Here is a 21,458-nt window from a genome sequence, read left to right on the forward strand (position 1 = left end):
CTTACTTTGTTTTAATGAAAGATGAGATTCTCACGCCGCCTCTTAATTGCTGCAGCTAGGATTTGAAGCAAAACACCACATATCGCAAGACTTGCGATTAAATTGCAACAGTTTGCAACACTGGTATTTATTTAAATTGCACCCCAAATCTGCTTTATAGAACTAATAAGGTAGAAGGCACAAGGAAGAAGCCCCTGTGAGCCCCTAAGGGCTTGTCTCCACGTACAGCGCAACAGTGGCACAACTGCATGGGTGCAGCTGTAACACTTCAGTGAAGATGCTACTACACCGGCAGAAGAGCTTCTCCCATTGGTGTAGTTCAGCCGTTCTCAAAGTTTAGCGACCCGAGTACCCCCATTTTGATTTAAGTGTTTTCGTGGACCTCCAAGCCCCGCACTCAGCCACAGGCCCCAGCTCCACTCCACCCCTTCCCCCAAGGCCCACCCCTACCCCACCTCTTCCCGTCCCCGCTCCACTCCTGCCCCTCCTCTTCCCCACCTCTTTCTGCCCCCTCCCCCGAGCATGCCCCATCCCCACTCCTCCCCTCCCGCCCCAGTGCCTGCTGCACACTGTTCCCCGGTGTGCAGGAGACTCTGGGAGGGAGGGGGAGGAGTTGAAAGAGGGAGGGGGAGGAATTGATCAGTGGGGCCAACGGGGTCCCTGGAGTATCCCAGTTTGAGAAATGCTGGTGTAGTTAATTCACCTCTCTGACAGGTGGTAGATATGTTGAAGGGAGAAGCCCTACCGCTGACACAGCACTGTCTACATGTGTGGTTAGGTCGGTATAGCTACATTGCTCAGGGGCGTGGATTTTTCATTCTCCTGAGTGACACAGTTATACTGATTTAGGTTTGTAGTGTAGACTGGCCTAAGAGTTTATCATTTCTTAGACATGATGTGATGAGTAAGGGTAACAAGCAGTAGGGAGCAGAGGAAGGGTTGAGAAAGGAAAAGAATGGCCACATTACATGCAACAGAGAGTCCTGTGGCACCTTTAAGACTAACAGATGTATTGGAGCATAAGCAATGGTGGGGGGGGGGGGGGGAGGAACAGGACTTGAATTATGCATTCACCCACGAAAGCTTATGCTCCAATACATCTGTTAATCTTAAAGGTGCCACAGGACTCTCTGTTGCTTTTTACAGATCCAGATTAATACGGCTATCCCTCTGATACTTGACACATTACATGGTTACTCAGAGTATGTCTACACTACGAGAGTAGTTCGATTTTACTTGAATATGTGGAATCGATATTGCAAAGTCGAACGTGTGTGTCCACACTAAGGACAGTAATTCGACTTTGTGAGTCCACACTAACGGGGAAAGCGTCGACATAGGAAGCGGTGCACTGTGGGCAGCTATCCCACAGTTCCCGCAGTCCCCGCTGCCCACTGGAATTCTGGGTCGAGCCGCCAATGCCTTCTGGGTAAAAAAATGTGTCGAGGGTGCTTTTGGATAACTGTCGTCATCCGTCTGTCACTACCGCCCTCCCTCCCTGAAAGCGCCGGTGGGAAATCAATTCGCGCACTTTTCTGGTCAGTGACCGCGCCGACGCCACAGCACTGCGAGCATGGAGCCCGCTGCGACCATCGCTGCAGTTGTGGCCGTTGTCAACACCTCGCAGCTTATCATCCACCTTTCCCAGAGGCAGATGCAGAGAAATCAGGCGAGGAGGCTACGGCACCGCGGTGAGGACCTGAAGTCTGAGAGTAGCACAGACCTGTCAGAAAGCACGGGACCCAGCGCCGAGGATAGCTGTGGGATAGCTCCCGGAGCTATTAGCGTCAATTTCCATCCACACCTAGCCTAATTCGACATGGCCATGTCGAATTTAGCACTACTCCCCTCGTTGGGGAGGAGTACAGAAGTCGAATTTAAGAGACCTCTATGTCGAACTAAATAGCTTCGTGGTGTGGACGGGTGCAGAGTTAATTTTATGTAACGGCGCTAAATTCGACATAAACTCCTAGTGTAGACCAGGCCTCAGTTTAGGCTTTGTAGCTGCCAGGGCCGCCCAGAGGATTCAGGGGACCCGGGGCAAAGCAATTTCGGGGTCCCCTTCCATAAAAAAAAGTTGCAATACTATAGAATACTATATTCTTGTGGGGGCCCCTGTGGGGGCCTGGGGCAAATTGCCCCACTTGTACCCCCCTCCTCCTCCCGGGCGGCCCTGGTAGCTGCTGCTGCACACACTTATTAGACAATGGGGTGACCACACCATAGTTGTAAGTTATCATTATGAGAATGCTTGATAGGGCACACAATTGATGTGAAGTTGTTGCACCCCGCCCTCTGGCACTGTAATTATTGACACAGAAGAGTAAAGGCTAATTTCAAATGAAAATATGGCCCCAGCAGGGATGCTGGTCCCCTATCCCAAGGAAAAAGGGTGGCCACAAGGTTTACAAATACACCTCCTTACTAAGTATAGTGTGTGATCTATCCTGACTATGTCTGTATTTGAAGCCAATGGGAGCAGGTTAAGGCCCTTGTGTTCAGAGTGGACATAGAGCAATCTTGGGTATCTGGATACTTTGTCACTTGAATATGTGGAATGCTCTCCAAATGTTGTAATAGAATCTGCTAGCTTAGTTTTCCTACATTTAGTAGAGGAAAGTAAATTTGCAAAGGTTTATTTAGGCTTCTTATTAGAAATTCCCATGGTTCTCTATTTCCTTCAAAACCGCATATCCAGTCACAGAAAATTACTCAGCAAAGGACTGTAAACAAATAATGCAAAGAATATCTGACACTGGCTTATCACATTTCTTTTCCTTTTCTTGTAAGTATTTTTTGAAGTTCTTGTGAAAGTTTGGACAGCACTATTTAAGCCCTCTGTTTACTCACCTAATAACGAATGGTGGGCAAAGCCAACTCTGCCTGCATACCTCTAGTGTCCTCAATGGATAAAACCCACTATTGGGAAAGGATAGCATGGTTTTCAATGTAATACAAATGATCCCTGCTCCTGTAGGTTCTCACTTGTAAGTTAATAGCAATGCCCCCTGATTGGAGCCTAGATCCTTACATCTTTTAATTCTGGTTCCATTTATCAAACCAATCTGGGGGGGGGGGGGACAGGACTTGAATTATGCAATGGATTTTTAAAGTCACATAAAAGAAAACGTGGGTTTGTTTGTTTGTTTGTTTGGGGGGGGGGGAGTAAAACCAGTAAATGTCAGTGTTAACCAAATGCAACCTAATTTCTTCAGCAAATGAGGCAAGGATCCTATGGATAATAGCATAATTCACCACACAAACTTCTCACATCCTGTGGAAAAAACAGTATTTTAGCATGTGATTAAAGACTGTATCATAATGCATAATTCATAAAGGGGCAAGGTTAAGGTTGCATGAGCAACCTTTAATTCTGGCATTTTCTAACTTCTGAGTGCTTCACTTTGCAACCTTGGTGATGGTCTTTTAACATAGCTGTTCCATATGGAATTTGGTGTTGAAAATAAATGAAAATAGTGACATTTTGTAATATGAATCTTTATTACTTCAAGAGTATAATGATTTGTGTTCTTTTGTTTAGTAAATTTCTTTGCAAGGGTAAAGGGATACTAAGGGTATGTCTACACTACGAGAGTAGTTCGATTTTACTTAAATCGAATATGTGGAATCGATATTACAAAGTCAAACGTGTGTATCCACACTAAGGACAGTAATTCGACTTTGTGAGTCCACACTAACGGGGCAAGCGTCGACATTGGAAGCGGTGCACTGTCGGCAGCTATCCCACAATTCCCACAGTCCCCGCTGCCCATTGGAATTCTGGGTCGAGCCCCCAATGCCTGCTGGGGAAAAAAATGTGTCGAGGGTGGTTTTGGGTAACTGTTGTCATCCAACCGTCACTCCCGCCCTCCCTCCCTGAAAGCGCCGGCGGGCAATCAGTTCGCGCACTTTTCTGGTCAGTGACAGCGCGGACGCCACAGCACTGCGAGCATGGAGCCCCCTGCGACCATCGCTGCAGTTATGGCCGTTGTCAACACCTCACACCTTATCGTCCACCTTTTCCAGAGGCAGATGCTGAGAAATTGGGCGAGGAGGCTACGGCAGCGCGGTGAGAACATTAAGTCTGAGAGGGGCACAGACCTCTCGCAAAGCACGGGACACCGCGCCGTGAACATATGGGGGCAATGGGTCATGTTGATGCTGTGGAACGGTGATTCTGGGCCCGGGAAACAAGCACGGACTGGTGGGACCGCATAGTGCTGCAGGTCTGGGATGAATCACAGTGGCTGCGAAACTTTCGGATGCGGAAGGGAACTTTCCTGGAACTTCGTGAGTTGCTGTCCCCTGCCCTGAAGCGCAAGGACACCTGGATGCGAGCAGCCCTGACTGTCCAGAAGCGAGTGGCCATAGCCCTCTGGAAGCTTGCAACGCCAGACAGCTACCGGTCAGTCGCGAACCACTTTGGCGTGGGCAAATCTACCGTGGGGGTTGTTGTGATGCAAGTAGCCAATGCAATCGTTGAGCTACTGCTCTCAAAGGTAGTGACCCTGGGAAACGTGCAGGTCATCATAGATGGCTTCGCCGCGATGGGATTCCCAAACTGCGGTGGGGCTATAGAGGGAACTCACATCCCTATCCTGGGACCGGACCACCAGGCCAGCCAGTACATTAACCAAAAGGGCTACTTTTCAATGGTGCTGCAAGCACTGGTGGACCATAGGGGACGTTTTACCAACATCAACGTCGGATGGCCGGACAAGGTTCATGACGCTCGTGTTTTCAGGAACTCTGGTCTGTTTAGATGGCTGCAGGAAGGTATTTACTTCCCGGACCACAAAATAACTCTTGGGGATGTGGAGATGCCTATAGTCATCCTCGGGGACCCAGCCTACCCGCTAATGCCCCGGCTCATGAAGCCCTATACAGGCACCCTGGACAGTGAAAAAGAACTCTTCAACTACCGGCTGAGCAAGTGCAGAATGGTGGTGGAGTGTGCTTTTGGCCGTCTCAAGGGGAGATGGAGAAGCTTACTGACTCGCTGTGATCTCAGCGAAACCAATATCCCCATTGTTATTGCAGCTTGCTGTGTGCTCCACAATCTCTGTGAGAGCAAGGGGGAGACCTTTATGGCGGGGTGGGAGGTTGAGGCAAATAGCCTGGCTGCTGATTACGCCCAGCCAGACAGCCGGGCGATTAGAAGAGCCCAGCGGGACGCGCTGTGCATCCGGGAGGCTTTGAAAGCTAGGTTCCTGAGTTAGCAGGGTAACCTGTGACTTTGCAGTTTGTGTACAGAGAAGCTGAACCTGCCCCCGTTTCTTTACCCACTAAATGTTCAGTATCCTCTCCAGTTACATACCCCGTTCCCCCCCTTACAACCCACGTTTAAAAATAAAATCACTTGAATTTTGTTAATGAACACCGTTTTCTTTATTACTGTTTTCGTGGGAAAGTGTTGAAACTGGGACGCAGACTGTGGTGGGGAGCGGGTGTAGTGTAGTGATGCAAATGACGCTTCTAAACTCCAGGAATGACAGGCTCCGCAGTGGTGGACTGGTGGTTTCAACGGAGCCTGCCACCCCTCCTGTTCGGGACTCTGTGTGTGGGGGGGCTATGTGACTTTGTGGTAGGGGGAGGACGGTTACAGATCCCCTGCTGCGTGGCTCTGTGATCCAGGATAAGGACCGCTGCATAAGATCAGTAACTGCCCTCCCCCGCCACAAAGTCACAGAGCCTCCCCCCCCCCCCCCCACACACAGAACATGAAAACCACCTCCCAGACTGACCAGGTAACTAGTGACTGCAATGTGTGTGTGCCCTGCTGCTGAACCTGCCCCCGCCTCTGTACCCTGGTAAAGGTGACTGTCCTGTCCAATTACCAACCCCCTTCCCCCCCTTCAGACAGACTCTCCTCTAAAAGAACATGATGGAAACAGTAATTAACAGAAACGTATTTTTTATTAGCAACTACACATGAAACTGGGGGGTGAAACTTGGACGGTGGCTTGGGTGAGGCGGGAAGGAAAGGACTTGTCAAATTTTGGGGAATGAGAGCCTTCTAGTAGTAGAGCAGTCTGCAGGGGTGGAGTGAGAGTTTTCACGGACTCTGCCGCCCCTCCTTCTTTGGACTTTGGGTGAGGGGGGTATGGGACTTGGTGGCGGGGGAGGGCGGTTAGAGATAGACTGCAGCGGGGCTCTGTCCTCCTGCCTCCGGTCCTGCAGAACATCCACAAGGCGCCGGAGCGTGTCCGTTTGCTCCCTCAGTAGTCCAAGCAGCGTTTGAGTCGCCTGCTGGTCTTCCTGCCGCCACCTCTCCTCCCGTTCCATGTGTGATCGGTGGATTTGGGACAAGTTCTCCCTCCACTGGGTTTGCTGGGCTGCCTGGGCTCAGGAGCAGCCCATAAGTTCCGAGAACATGTCCTCCCGTGTCCTCTTCTTCCTACGCCTAATCTGCGCTAGCCTCTGGGAGTGTGATGCCAGGCTGGGTTGGGAGACAGTCGCAGCTGTGGGAATGGGAAAAAGGGAGTGAATTCCTCAGAAAGATAAATTTAGTTGTGAACAAAGAACATAGTCTTTCTCTGTGAACAAGACCATGCACAGCACCTATCACATGCGCACTCAGGACAAGGTCGAATTTTCGGCCTTCGCATTCAGTGCCTGGGGTCTTGCAGTGCACATCAGAGAAGCAGGGCAGGACACCGGAATTTGTGTAGCAGGCCGACATGGTAAGCCGTAGACTTGTGGCTGCTTAAAACTTTAATAGTAGCACTGGCCTCCTTTCACATTGAAAGCAATGCCAGTCCCTGCTGCCAGCAATCCGGCAAGCATGAACTCCGCCCCTGTCCCACCCGCTCGCGGCTGTCCCAGGGAAAGATCCCTGTATGCTGCCCCTCTCCCACCTCCACCGCGTGGCTGTAAACCGCCGGTTACAGTTCTGTAAAGGAACAGGCAAGCAGTCCCAATACTAACATTCCCCTACCTAATTCAAAGCAGGTCACCATGAGCGACATCACCCTGATGAGGATCTCAGACACGGAAAAAGAAAGGATGCTTCGTGAAAGCCTGCAAAGACCAGGGCCGTATGCCGCCATGCTCTGCAGGGCAATGATCCCGGAGTACTTGCTTGTCTCCTGGCGCGGAAATGTTTGCTACTACGGAGGACCCAATAAGGCCGCTCTCCCCAGGAACCTCATGCAAAGGCTTTCCAATTACCTCCAGGAGAGCTTCGTGGAGATGTCCATGGAGGATTTCTGCTCTATCCCCGGACATATAGACAGGATTTTACTGTAGCTGCACTGGCAGGGACTAAACAGTAGAGCGGCTTGGGCAGAACAATCATGCTAAACCGGACATTGTTAGATTTTTTTTTGTAGTTGCACTGCCAGGGACTGAACCGTTAAGCGCCTAGGGCAAAGTAATCATGCAAAACCCATTGTTAATATTGTTAATATTCCTGTTCTGTAAAAAATAAATGTTTAAATGTTTTAAACACTTACTGACTGATCCTTCCCCAATTCCATGTCCGGGTTAACGGCTGGGGACGGTTGGTAGGGGATCTCTGTAAGGGTGATGAAGAGATCCTGGCTGTCGGGGAAATCAGCGTTGTAAGCGCTGTCGACTGCCTCGTCCTCCTCATCTCCTTCCTCATCTTCCCCGTCCGCTAACATGTCCGAGGAAGCGGCCGTCGACAATATCCCATCCTCAGAGTCCACGGTCAGTGGTGGGGTAGTGGTGGCGGCCGCACCTAGGATGGAATGCAGTGCCTCGTAGAAACGGGATGTGTGGGGCTGGGATCCGGAGCGTCCGTTTGCTCCTTTCACGTTCAAAGCAATGCTCCTAGCGTTGGCCAGTTCCTGCTGCCGGCAATCCGGCAAGCATGAACTCTGCCCCTGTCCCACCCCCTCGCGGCTGTCCCTGGGAAAGATCCCTGTATGCTGCCCCACTCCCGCCTCCACCGCGTGGCTGTAAACCGCCGGTTACAGTTCTGTAAAGGAACAGGCAAGCAGTCCCAATAGTAACATTCCCCTAATTCTAAGCAGGTCACCATGAGCGACATCACTCTGCTGAGGATTTCTGAGACAGAGAAAGAACGCATGCTGCGTGAAAGCCAGCAAAAACCAGGGCCGTATGCCGCCATGCTCTGCAAGGCAATGATACCAGAGTACTTGATGATAGCCTGGCGCGGAAAAGTTTCCTACCACGGAGGACACAATAAGGCCGCTCTCCCCAGGAACCTCATGCAAAGGCTTTCCAATTACCTCCAGGAGAGCTTCGTGGAGATGTCCCATGAGGATTTCAGCTCTGTCCCCGGACATATAGACCTTATTTTCCAGTAGCTGCACTGGCAAGGACTGAAAAGTAGAATGCCTAGGGCAAACTCATCATGATAAACTGGACATTGTTAGATTCTTTTGCAGTAGTTGCACTGCCAAGGATTTAAATGTTAAGCGCCTAGGGCAAACCAATCATGAAAAACCCATTCTTAATGTTCCTGTTCTGTTCAAAATAAATGTTTACATGTTTAAAACACTTACCAACTGATCCTTCCACTGATTCAGGGTCCGGGTTAATGCCTGGGGACGGTTGGTAGGGGATCTCTGTGAGGGTGATGAAGAGATCCTGGCTGTCTGGGAAATCAGCGTTGTAAGCGCTGTCGACTGCCTCGACCTCCTCATCTCCTTCCTCATCTTCCCCGTCCGCTAACATGTCCGAGGAAGCGGCCGTCGACAATATCCCATCCTCAGAGTCCACGGTCAGTGGTGGGGTAGTGGTGGCGGCTGCACCTAGGATGGAATGCAGTGCCTCGTAGAAACGGGATGTCTGGGGCTGGGATCCGGAGCGTCCGTTTGCCTCTTTGGTCTTCTGGTACCCTTGTCTCAGCTCCTTGATTTTCACGCGGCACTGCGTTGCATCCCGGCTGTATCCTCTCTCTGTCATGGCTTTTGAGATCTTCTCGTAGATCTTTGCATTCCGTCTTTTGGAGCGCAGCTCGGAAAGCACGGACTCATCGCCCCACACAGCGATGAGATCCAAGACTTCCCGATCAGTCCATGCTGGGGCCCTCTTTCTATTCAGCGATTGCATGGCCATCTCTGCTGGAGAGCTCTGCATCGTTGCCAGTGCTGCTGAGCTCGCCACGATGTCCAAACAGGAAATGAGATTCAAACTGGCCAGACAGGAAAAGGAATTCAAATTTTCCCGGGGCTTTTCCTGTGTGGCTGGTCAGAGCATCCGAGCTCGGACTGCTGTCCAGAGCGTCAACAGAGTGGTGCACTGTGGGATAGCTCCCGGAGCTATTAGCGTCGAATTCCATCCACACCTACCCTAATTCGACATGGCCATGTCGAATTTAGCGCTACTCCCCTCGTTGGGGAGGAGTACAGAAATCGAATTTAGGAGACCTCTATGTCGAACTAAATAGCTTCGTTGTGTGGACGGGTGCAGGGTTAATTCGATTTAACGCTGCTAAATTCTACATAACCTCCTAGTGTAGACCAGGCCTAAGTAGTTATTCAAAAACGTAGATATACATTTTCCAGTGCTTAAAACCTAAACTGAAATATAGTTTGAGCTGAGAATTCAACTTTTTTTCTACTTAGAATTCATTGGTTGTTCTAATAAAAGCATTTAGGGGCTGATTTGCCTCTCATTTGCACTGCTTTTACACTGTTGTTCTGACTCCACTAGGCCAGATCCTCATCTGATATAAATTGGCATAGCTCCACTGAAGTCAATGAAATCAATGAAGTCAATGATTTGCTACTGCTGAAAATCTGACCCATTGTCTTCAACTGATTCACTCCTGATGTGCACTGATTGAAGTGGGAGGAGAATCAGGCCCTTAGTATTTGTTACTTACCAATATATCATTGTCTTCTGCTGTGTAGGTGGGTGGGTCAGAAAGTCTCTATTTTGATAGCTGTTTCTAACAAATCATTATGTGCCCATTTCCTTGGAAAAGAGTCCCATACCTGACATTCTGTACTCATACAGAGCACTGCTAACAAACAGGCTATGCTGGTTATAGTTTCCTTGCAGTTTTAGGGAAGGTCTTGTGGAAATCAGAGTTTCCGGGATGTCTACACTGGAAACTTCAAAGCGCTGTCGCGGGAACACTCCCGCGGGAGTGCTTTGAAGTGCAAGTGTGGTTGCGCGCGAGCGCTGGGAGACAGCTCTCCCAGCGTTCCTGGTAATCCACCTCCCCGCGCTCGGAGCCTGTCTACACTAGCGCTTTAAAGCGCTCAGACTTGCTGCACTCAGGGGGGTGATTTTTCACCCCCCTGAGCCAGCAAGTTAGAGCGCTATAAAATGTAAGTGTAGACAAGCCCTCACTTTGTACCCCTAAAGTGGAAGAAGACTGGACTATGGCAAAAAGCATGCGGTCTGGATTAAGTTAAAGGTGTGGGGGAGATGCTAGGGGAGGGTAATATGTGAGGGGTTCAGGTTGAAAGAGCAGTCGCGGCTGATAATACAATTCAGAACAGTAAAGCAAGGCAATGTTGGGGGTGATCTCATGTCCTTCTTTGGTTTGAAATATAATTTGTTTATTGCATGAGTTCCTTACCTACGGATGCCATTACAAACCCTGGCTTCAACCCTGCAATCAGATCCATGAGGAAGGGTCTTGAACTCAATGGGTCTCTGAGCAGGTGCATGGATCCTCCCTCAGGATCAAGGCGTATATGAACTGTAATACTTTTGTCAGCTTTGTGTGTTTTCATGCTGCAGTAATCTGGATATGGCAATAGGATGTAGCAGTATAATGCATTAGTGTCTTACGTTTTCACTTTTTTTATGTTTGTTATGAGTCAGGGAGATGTAATTCAGGTGTCTTAAACTGCTAGGGGGAAAAAAACCCAACAAGCCTAATGCTGCTTAAAACAAGCCACAACAGATGTTGATAGAGTTACAAGGCCAAAGGCAGAGCACTTTCAACTACCTGAGAAATATACCAATATGCGTATATTGGTGTAACTGATTTCTATTAGAGTATGGTTCATTAGCATTAAATCTCTTTTTAAAAAACATAAGTAAAAAGCATGGGAGCCGTATATGCAGCATATTGTCCTACTAAGAACTACTTTTCATAGTTGAGGGAAAAGTGAAAATAATAGAAGAGTGTATCTTTCTTTTGCAAATTTCTACATCATTTTGTGGCCAAACTGCTACTGTCAGAAGGTTAAGTGGCAGCTGACATACTGATAAGTGTTGAAAGGGCAGCGTGGTAATTTGAAGGAAGGGTCATTTGAAACTGTCACTTTTCCTCTTCCACCACTTCCTTTGTCTGGCCCATCTGCTTTTTAATTTTGATTGTTTTCTTAAACCACTTAAATTAGGTGAAAACTTAAAAATAACAAATAAAAAAGTTCATCTTTTCCTGCTATTCCTCCCAAATTAAGTAGGTGCTTGAGTGCTCTCCTGAACTCGGACCTGCGTTTTCCTCCTATCCGTTTAAAATAACGAGTAGCATTCTTCTCTCCACAGTGCAGTCCCTGTCATGAACTGATGGGAGTTAGTGGACGGCTGTGACATTGTTAAGAAGGCCTAAGAAGCCAATCGCAATATGCCTTTGGATATTCCATTGATCAAAGCCTGACTTTAATAAAATGTGATGGGGGAAAAGAAAAAGGCAGTATCAATTAAAAGTTAGCAGTATGACAGGTAGGTTTCTGAGATCATATCTTGTCCTATTTCAATGCCATTAGCCAGTATATTTGTTTAACTATGCAAATCAATAAGTTTATACCAGAGGTCGGCAACCTTTCAGAAGTGGTGAGCCGAGTCTTCATTCAGTCACTCTAATTTAAGGTTTTGCGTTCCGGTAATACATTTAAATGTTTTTAGAAGGTCTCTTTCTATAAGTCTATAATATATAACTAAACTATTGTTGTATGTAAAGTAAATAAGGTTTTTAAAATGTTTAAGAAGTTTCATTTAAAATTAAATTAAAATGCAGAGCCCCCCCGGACCTGTGGCCAGGACCCGGGCAGTGTGAGTGCCACTGAAAATCAGCTCGCGTGCCGCCTTCGGCACCCGTGCCATAGGTTGCCTGCCCCTGGTTTATACTATCACAGTGCAATATTCATGTTTATAAGTGCAGAGGAACATAGCATTCAGTTGCTGTTCCTGAGCTCTTGAATGCCTCAACTTCAGGGACCCCATAACCCTATTTACAGATTTTAAGGCCCGAGGAACCATTTTGACTGAATTAAATGCAATTAATAGTGATGTTGACAGTTTGACCCATCCATCAAAATATTTTTGTGGAAATAAGTGTAAAACAAAAGTATTTCATCTTGTTGCATTTCAGGTCTGCCAGTCATGAAACGGATTCTGCTGGTGGTTTTACTGGCTGCTGCTGCGATGTATGTTATACTTCACTGCAATCTGTGGAAGACAAATGTCTATTTGTAAGTTTAATTTCTGCTGGGCTGATGGTGTCACAGCACCTAACTTTTAGCTCTCTTAGAAAATCACAGGAACAACACTGTGATCTACAAAGCTTGTCTTAAGCATCCAGGTGCCCTTTACAATGAATGGGGGGAGATCCACAGAAGCCTGCACACTAGGTGTCGAGCTGCCTAAGTTAGCCAATGGGAGATGCTGACCAGAAGGATGTGCTAAGCCCTGTCCCTCTCATGAAGATAGGCACCTCCCTGCAGCCCGGACTTAGGTGACTATTTCTACTTGCAATCCATTAATGGGAACCCAGTATCTGGACTCAGGTGGCTTACGTGATTTAATTGCTTCTTGCTGGAATGAGTTAGGTGTCTGCCTCGTTCCAAACAAAAGGGCCAGAGGAGAAAGTGGTGGTGCCCACCTAAAAACATTTAGCCCAGTGGTTAAAGCACTTCCTGGGATGTGGAGGAGACAAGTAAAAAATTAATAATCTGAATAAGTGTATGTCAAGCTATATAATTTCTTAAATGTGTATAGATATAGTGTATCCTCTTGGTTAGTATAAAGAAGTAACAAATTGGGTGACTGGGCAACAAAATGGCAGATGAAATTCAATGTTGATAAATGCAAAGTAATGCACATTGGAAAACATAATACCAACTGTACGTATAAAATGATGGGGTCTAAATTAGCTGTTACCACTCAAGAAAGAAATCTTGGAGTCATTGTGGATAGTTCTCTGAAAATATCCACTCAATGTGCAGCGGCTGTCAAAAAAGCAAACAGAATGTTGGGAATCGTTAAGAAAGGGATAGATGATAAGACAGAAAATATCATATTGCCTCTATATGAATCCATGGTACGCCCACATCTTGAATACTGCGTGCAGATCTTGTCGCCCCAGCTCAAAAAAGATATATTGGAATTGGAAAAGGTACAGAAAAGGGCAACAAATGATTAGGGGTATGGAACAGCTTCCATATGAGGAGAGATTAATAAGACTGGGACTTTTCAGCTGGGAAAAGAGATGACTGAGGAGGGGATATGATTGAGGTCTATAAAATCATGACTGGTGTGGAGAATGTAAATAAGGGAGTGTTATTTACTCCTTCTCATAACACAAGAACTAGGAGTCACCAAATGAAATTAATAGGCAGCAGGTTTAAAACAAACAAAAGGAAATATTTCTTCATACCATGCGCAGTCAATCTGTGCCAGAGGATGTTGTGAAGGGCAAGACTATAACAGGGTTAAAAAAAGATCTAGATAAGTTCATGGAGGATAGCTCCATCAATGGCTATTAGCCAAAATGCGCAGGGATGCAAAACCATGCTCTGAAGTGTCCCTTGCCTTTGTTTGCCAGAAGATGGGAATGGGCGACAGGGGATGGATTATTTGATGATTACCTGTTCTGTTCATTCCCTCTGAAACACCTAGCATTACCACTATCGGAAGACAGGATACTGGGCTAGATGGATCTTGGTCTGACCCAGTATGGCTGTTCTTATGTTCTTAAATTTAGTGTAAAGGCTCTATTTAGTTGCAAATCAAAAAAATGTTTTAATAGTTACCAACCAATGAAAATCAACCTTTAATGGAAAATAACTAAAAAGTACACATGCAAAATAAGATTTAAAATCGATTCTTTTAATCAAGTTTCCTGCTTGCTGATTTAAAGCATGATTAAAACTGGTGATCTAAATCACTTTGACTTAAATCAATCCACCTTGATTTAAAGACACTTCCTTCTGAAAGATTAGATTTGATGGTCTTTAGTTTCCACCTATCTTAAACACTATTATGTGTCATTTTATGACATACAAGGCCAAATTGTCAAAGCCTGAAGAGCTGCCTACATGTGAAAAACTCACACGTGCATGTGTACAAACACCTCAGGTAACTGGGTGCATGAGTTTATTGTGGAAGCAAACACCTATAATTAAGTTTCAGGCACAATTGTGGGCGTGTGCTCCAGAACTGTGGCTGCACATAGCCCTCCACTTCTTTTTAAGTCTGATCTGCAAAATGCTGTTCGTGTGGTTTGTGCTATAAAACCATGAACTCAGTGGTTAATGTTTTAAAAACAAACAAACATAGTATTTCCCTTAGTTTGGTTTGTATCAGTGCTATGTGGCAACTTGAAGTCAGAACATCATTTTGCATTTGATTATGCAGCTGTAAATGGGTGGTTTCGCCTGCCTGCTCCTAACGCAGCGCACACACAATAGATATTGCAGAAAGTGAACCTCACTTTCATTCCTGGGCTTTGCCTTCTTAAATAAGGCAGAAATGTGCTTACAAATGTAAACATTAGGCCCGGACCCACAAAGATAGGTAGTTGCCTAAGTCCCATTTTTAGGCACCACTGTGATCCACAAAACCCACTCTCTGCTGCTGCCTAACCCTGCAGGCACCTAAACTCATTTGGTGCATAAGTTTTGCAGTACAAGTTCTCTAGACACCTATGTTTCTATCTCTGAGCATGCACAATGTTGCTTCACTCTAGGCATTCAGACACCTGTCTCCCACTTAAACTCCAGCATGATCCACAAACAAAGGGAAGACAGGCGGAGGAGCACATATCTAGCCGGCCAGACCTGAACCGGTAAGCATGCTCAGAGACAACCTAGCTCTATACCAAACAGTTCTGGGCGGGGGAAAGGACCTCCCAGTCCAGTGGTTAGTTACTCACCCCAGATGTGGGAGACCCCTGCTTCAAGTCCCCCCTCTGCCTGATAAAGAGGGGATTTGAACAGGGGTCTGCTGCCTCTCAGGTGAGTGTTCTAACCATCGGGCTGTGGAGAATTCTGATGTGAATCTTCCCAATCTCTCCTGTTGAAGTTGTGCCACTGTAAGGAAATAATTTAAATATTAATTGGGTTATAGTGTGAGAGACTCACACTATAATCCAGTGGATAGACCACTCATCTGAGAGATGGCAGATCCTTGTTCAAATCCCTTGTTTTTATTAGGTGGGGGGGATTTGAACCAGGCATTTCCCACATCCCGGATGAATACCCTAAGCTAAAGGAAGAAAGGGAGAGCCTCCCCTCCCCCCATTTTACATGGACTTGGTCAGATGCCTAACTTATTCTCTCAAGAAATGACTTAGGCACGTAAGCCACCTAACTCCAGAAGAGGGTTTCCCGCTTGTTGATCACTAGCAGAGATAGGCAACTAAATCCAGGCTTCAGGAAGGTGCCTATCTCCAGGAGAGGAGCAGGGCTAGGACACACCCTCTTGTCAGCGTCTCCCATTGACTATCTTAGGTGGCACCACGTCTAGCGTGTTGGCTTATGTGGAATGCATTCTAAGACATCTATCTCTCCCCATTCATTATATAGGGAGCCGAGGTGCCTAGCTTGAATTTTGTGGATCCCATTGTTGTTCCAGTTAATTTTTTTCTAGACACCTAAAAGTTAGGCATTGCAATGCTCAGTATTGCAAATGCCTAAGCCCTTTTGTGGATCCAGGCCTTATTCCTCAAGCTTTATTCTGAATGGGCTGATTTCTCCATGCAGAATTTCCTCCTCCCCTCCCCATATTCTCTCTCTTCTCACAGAAGAACTCAGTATTTATGTTTTTAAGTAGAACTAGTAAGACCCCACCTGGTGTGGCTATCGGGGTGAGTCAGCAAAAGAGTTCTGTATCTCCACACAGGGCCCTAACACCTGACCTCCAGTTGTAGCAGCTTTAATAACTACTAGGTAATGAAGATAGGTATCTTGGAGCAGCACAGAATGATAAAAGTCTTACCAGTAAGAAGCATAGTATTAAGTAGTAAAGTTAATATGAAAGCAACCAGAAGATTTACTTGCAAACCTTTATTAGGTCCTATTTTATTTGTTTTATTTGTTGGTGGGATCTGTTGACATCAGTAGAACTAAAAAAATCAATGTATTGAACTTGGTTGTCAAAGTTTCCCACCCTGTCACTGCCGCCTGCTTTAGTTGCCTATTCAATTCATATCAATTCTTTAATATTATTTTCTTTTAGACTGCCGCCTACGGCTACACGAAGAAAATCTGGACTAGAAAATTGTTCATCGGACCCACCATTTGAGTCTTTATGGAAGTAAGTCCAAATTGTGGGTGGAATGTGCTAACTGAAGAGAGATTTTAGTTATCAACACATTTTGACCATTAATATTTTTCATCGTAACTACCAGATCAGATGTGACCCTCGGGGTCAGATTCCTGAGTACACATGAGCTGCTTTGTGCCACTCTGTCAACATGAAGCAGCTGTGTGGTCACTTTACATCACTAGGGCAGCACAAAGCAGCCAGAGCATACTTATGAATCTGTAGTGAATAAATAATTAAATATAATTATTTAATAATCGTGACTTTATTTCCATAATGGGGAGACACAATAGAACAGTGTTTCATGCTTGTACAGTAAATAAAGCCTTTGTTTCTAGAACTCAATCATTCAGGGGCTTCATCTGATTTTTCAGTGATCTGTGCTTCCACAGTTGCTTTCAGGATCTCTAAAAATCAAGCTATTAAACTGTAACCCTATCACACTCCAATCGGTAGGCTAGAGCAGCAGGTCCAACTCTGCCTTCACTGAAGGCAGTGGGGTTGCATGGCTATAATTGAGGACAGAATTTATTGTTACTCAGATAGTAATCCAGGGAGATTTTTGTGCATTCAGGGCCTGATCCAAAGCTCACTGAAGTTAGGGGGACTATCACTGCTGACTTCAGTGGGTATTGATTTGAGCTCTAAAGGTCCAAAGGACTAAAGGTCGGAGGTGCTTTCTTAACGTTCTGTGGCAATACCTACCATTCAGTGGAATTGTGTCTAGTTCAAAGGCCAAAAACTGTGCTCATCCAATCAGGAAACAGGATTAGTTACATGGTATTATTTCAAACTAACACAGCTCAAATTTGTGAAAATGGACCTTTGTACACATGGTGAACGGTCTGATCAATCCATAGAGTTAAGAATAAAATAAAATTTGTTGGGTAAATTTTGAACAACATATATTTGGGGAAATTATCTGCTCACGGACACTGTATGCATAGAAAGTACTGGATGAATTTAATCTAAACTATAAATCTCAGCTCAATTTAGGACTGAATAAGGACCTCTGGACTCGGCTGTATGTTTCTGTTTAGCTTGTCTTTTAATGGAAGTATGCTTTCATTCTTGAAACTCACATCACATTGAAGATGGAGCTCCAACTTATTCTGGAAATCAATGCATCAAATGAGTCAAAATTAATTCCACCTTTAATGAAATATGTGAGTTTTAATATCTGCATTTCCATGAACTAAAAAAGTGAGTTACTGATGGTTTACTTTCCATCTCCCCTTTGTGCACAAGGGATGTTTGATTAGCCTCATCCTCAGGCATAACACAAAAGCTCCTACTCCATTTAAGGAAGCAAAAGTACAGGTATTCTGGTTTTATTGTAACTTGAGAGGTAAAAGGGAAGAAGAATTAAATTACCCCCGAGGGAATTCTGCACCAAAAAAATAAAAATTCTGCGCACAATATTTTAAACTTCTGCAAAATTCTGTAAATTTTATTTGTCAATAAATAAATGTGGCTCCAGCATGGCAGTGGGGAGCACAGGCTGCTGGCTGCATTGAGGTGAGCGATCACCCTGAAGCCCCCACCTCCCCCAATACAGGGACTTGGCAGTGAGGCTGCACCTGACCCTGACACAGTGCAAGGGCTGGGCCTGCCCCAGAAACACTCCGGGGCCCTGCCCCTCTGCACCGAGTGCACCAAGTGTGGGTGGGTAGGCTCAGCCCAGCAGAATCCAAGTGTGGAGGGCCTTAGTGTGGGGGGAGAGGTTTCTGTGTGGGGCAGTCTGGGTCCAGGGGGCTCAGTGGGAGATCTGGATGCACAGGGACTCATTGTGGGCTTCCGGGTGCAGGGGCAATGGGACTATGCAGGGGATCCAGGTGAAGGTGGTTGGGCTTTGGTGGGGGGGGGGTCTGGGTGTTGGGGGGCTAAGTGGGGAGGTCTGGGTGCTGGGTGAGTGGGCTTGATGGGGTGGGAGAGTCCAGGTGCAGCTGGTTGGGGCTCAGTGGGGTGGGGGTCTGAGTGTGGGGGGCTCATCTGAGGGGGTCCAGGTGTAGGGGGGTAGGGCTTGTCTGGGGGAGAGTTTGATGGGCCTGCTTAACAGGGGAGCCCCAGCTGCTACCAAGGGGAAGCTGCAAGCCAGGCTCCCGCTTCCCCCCACGATTCCCCTATCCCCTTTTCTTCTCCATCCCACCCCCCCTTCCTTCCCCATTCCACCCCCCCTTCCTTCCCCACTGCCTCTTCTCCCCCCCCCCCCACCTCCCCTTCCCCAGACCCACTGCCTGCACTCGCTGTTGCGGCTTCCCTTTGCTTCCCTGCTGTTTTCTGCAGGGAAGCACAGGAATTCAGGGGAGAGAGGGAGGGAGGGTGTTTTCTGCAGGTGCGCAGTCATGCAGAATTCCCCCAGGAGTAGAATTAGGATGCTGAGCCAGATCTTGGGCTGGTGTAAATTATCTTAGCTCCACTATGGAGCTGATTTACAAAGGTCAGATCCTCCACTTATGTCACTTGTTAGATTGGAGGGATGAAAAGATTTTTAACCTTATGGAAAAGAAACCCAGGTGCGTTCACATCACAGAGTGAAGAATTAAGGTCCACTTTGCAGGGAGTAAGCTCCATCTGCCTGCGAACAGTAGAGCTTATTACTAAAGCGACATCATAATATTGACTTGTAGGGTTTGGTGTCATATCTAGGCTAGCCTGTTTATTTCAGATAACATAACTTATATAACATAACTTATTTCCATGGTTTTCTTTTGTTCTGTTGTTTTCTCTGGTTTCTCTTCAGATTGTATAAATCTTTTGCCTTTTACTAAAGATTTCCGTGGAGAAGAAAGTTTATTCTGTTAAATATATTTTTAATGTTAATAAATCTTGATGTTTGTTTTAGGAAGTAGCAATATTGACTCATTAAACTATGATGGAAGTATTTATTCTTCAGTCTTTTATTAAATGAAAAACATAAAAGCACGCCCTGCACTAACTAGTCCCAAAGAACACTGCTCTGCCTATGTGTCCTTACAGCTGTTACATTAGGCTCCCTCCTTAGGACAATATTCACCAATCATTTCTCCATTGTCATTTTAACGCTTTGTTGCTCTTTGAGTGATGGTCCCTATTGCGTTCCACTGAGGGCCCCCCAAAAACCCACTGTCTCTCCCCCCCACACTCCCTGTCACACTCCACCCCCCCCCCCCCATTTGAAAAGCACGTTGCAGTCACTTGCATGCTGGGATAGCTGCCCATAATGCACTGCTCCCAATGCCGCTGCAAGTGCCGCAAATGTTGCCACGCCAGTGCTCAAGCAGCTGTCAGCATGGACAGACTGCAGCGCTTTCCCTACTGCACTCTCCGAAGGTGGGTTTAACTCACAGCGCACTACATCTGCAAGTGTAGCCATGCCCGTAGTGTCTGTTGGTCTGCTCATACACCCTTGCTTCGCCTCATGATTTCCTCCAAGGTGATAAAGGGCAGGGTGGACTGACCGTGCCTCCAGTTTCTTCTTACTGCTGCCTGGTCCAAGTCGGAGCTGCTAGTGTCCTCTAGTTTGTGACCAACTTAAATAAATAAATAAATAAAAACAGTTTTACAATTGCATATAGTTAGTTTTATTCTGATTTTTGCTGTTTTTAGTGTAGTTTAGTGTATAGTAATTGTTTTTAAGAGATAAGAGACTTTGGGAAATCTGCTTACCAGTGCCATGCCCCCTCACCCCCACTCCCCATGCCTTGGTATTGGATTATGCTGAAGATGATTGGGTTCAAGATCTGCACCTCCTTTCCGTGTTCCTTCTCAGTCAGCAACGAGCACCAATACTGCCTCTACTTAACTGCTTGGGAGAAACCCACATTTCATCAAGGTGCAGTATCTGCCTGTCTTTCCCAAGCCATACCCAGTTCTCTGCCTCAAGAAGCACCTTCTGGAGGTTGCCATGAGGCCACAGTCAGATCCAGGCCGGGGAACCCCCCACGTGCATCGACCTGAGAATCCCAGGAGCATGCCTCCGACCATGGAGATTGAGTCTGGTTCCAGTGGTACTAGTACTACGCACCCTATGCTGGGGCCTAATCCGGAGGCAAGGAAGCATGCACATAAGCATGGCATGGTAAGTCTTCCTCCAGGCCCAAGAAGGATGATACACCTTCCATGAGTTCTAGCCATGGAGAAACGGTGTATTCCAAGGCTCACAAGCAAGACAAGAAATTGCACAGATCAGTGGTACCGAGCACTGAGCCACGCATGCCTTCCAAGTTGGCCCCCCCTTAACTCAAGGGAACCGTCGGTTTCAAGACAGTCCTCTGCTTCAGCTCCAGTTCTGGCTACAGGGAGGCTGGAAATGGCGCCGGAGCAACATGAACTCTTTGCCCTTGGGGAACCAAGATCGCCACGCCTTACTCTGCTGCCTGTGCCTATTGAGGTACGATCTCCAACCCAGGGCTTACCTCAGTCAACTTATGCTTCCGCCCATTTGCCTATAGTTTATATGGTCCACCAACATTGGAACTGGGATCCGAGTTTTCATCATTGGAGGATTCGGATGAAGTGTAAGGGCCGCTCATCTCCTACCACCACTACAAGTGCCCTAAGGGACCACCAGCTTCGTGGCGGTACCCTACTTTCCCCCAACAGAGGAGCCACTGGTATCCCACTCCATGGGGCCCTCTGCAGCATCCTCCGGATCCATCCTGTTGGCCATATTGGGGATCCTGGCCTCAATGTCCACCTTTGGAGCCTTCCTATTCAGCAAGAGAGGGTTCACCCCTATCCCCGCTTGGGGCACCCTCAAGTAGGTGTTTGGAACCAGTTTTGGAGGATGAGCCACTCGGTCCAGTTCTGATAGTATTGAACAGGAACGATTCCCATCATCCTCTCCAGATGCTGCTGTGACCTCAGTTTCTCCCCCACCTGCCAGTTCCAGGACTTCCTACGCAGGGTGGCTGAGGACCTTCATATTCCACTGGAAGAAGTACAAGACAAGCAGCATTAGCTTCTGGACATCCTTCATGCCTTGGTACCGACCAGGGTTGCTCTATCAATCAGTGATGCCATTCTTCAGCTGGCTC

The 21,458-nt window shown here is 46.9% G+C and overlaps 1 protein-coding gene and 1 pseudogene across 11 annotated transcripts in view; both read left to right on the top strand.

Moving 5' to 3' along the window:
* The window catches only part of ST3GAL6 (ST3 beta-galactoside alpha-2,3-sialyltransferase 6), a 91,439-nt gene that overhangs the window by 35,043 nt on the left and 34,938 nt on the right, over positions 1–21,458 (top strand). For 8 of the 11 annotated variants that reach the window (XM_065415931.1, XM_065415968.1, XM_065415923.1 and 5 more), the window contains 4 exons: positions 11,443–11,619; positions 12,269–12,368; positions 14,864–14,962; positions 16,354–16,431. In XM_065415931.1, the coding sequence (XP_065272003.1) occupies positions 11,613–11,619; positions 12,269–12,368; positions 14,864–14,962; positions 16,354–16,431 (284 nt within the window). In that variant the 5' untranslated portion in view covers positions 11,443–11,612. Of the gene's footprint in view, positions 1–11,442; positions 11,620–12,268; positions 12,369–12,565; positions 12,632–14,863; positions 14,963–16,353; positions 16,432–21,458 lie in introns of those variants that run through there. The other 3 variants (XM_065415975.1, XM_065415992.1, XM_065415984.1) reach the window with 3 other exon arrangements.
* LOC135873145 (U5 spliceosomal RNA) lies at positions 19,167–19,276 on the top strand (annotated as a pseudogene).

This window comes from Emys orbicularis, chromosome 1, assembly GCF_028017835.1.
Source record: "Emys orbicularis isolate rEmyOrb1 chromosome 1, rEmyOrb1.hap1, whole genome shotgun sequence".
Lineage (NCBI taxonomy): Eukaryota > Metazoa > Chordata > Testudines > Emydidae > Emys > Emys orbicularis.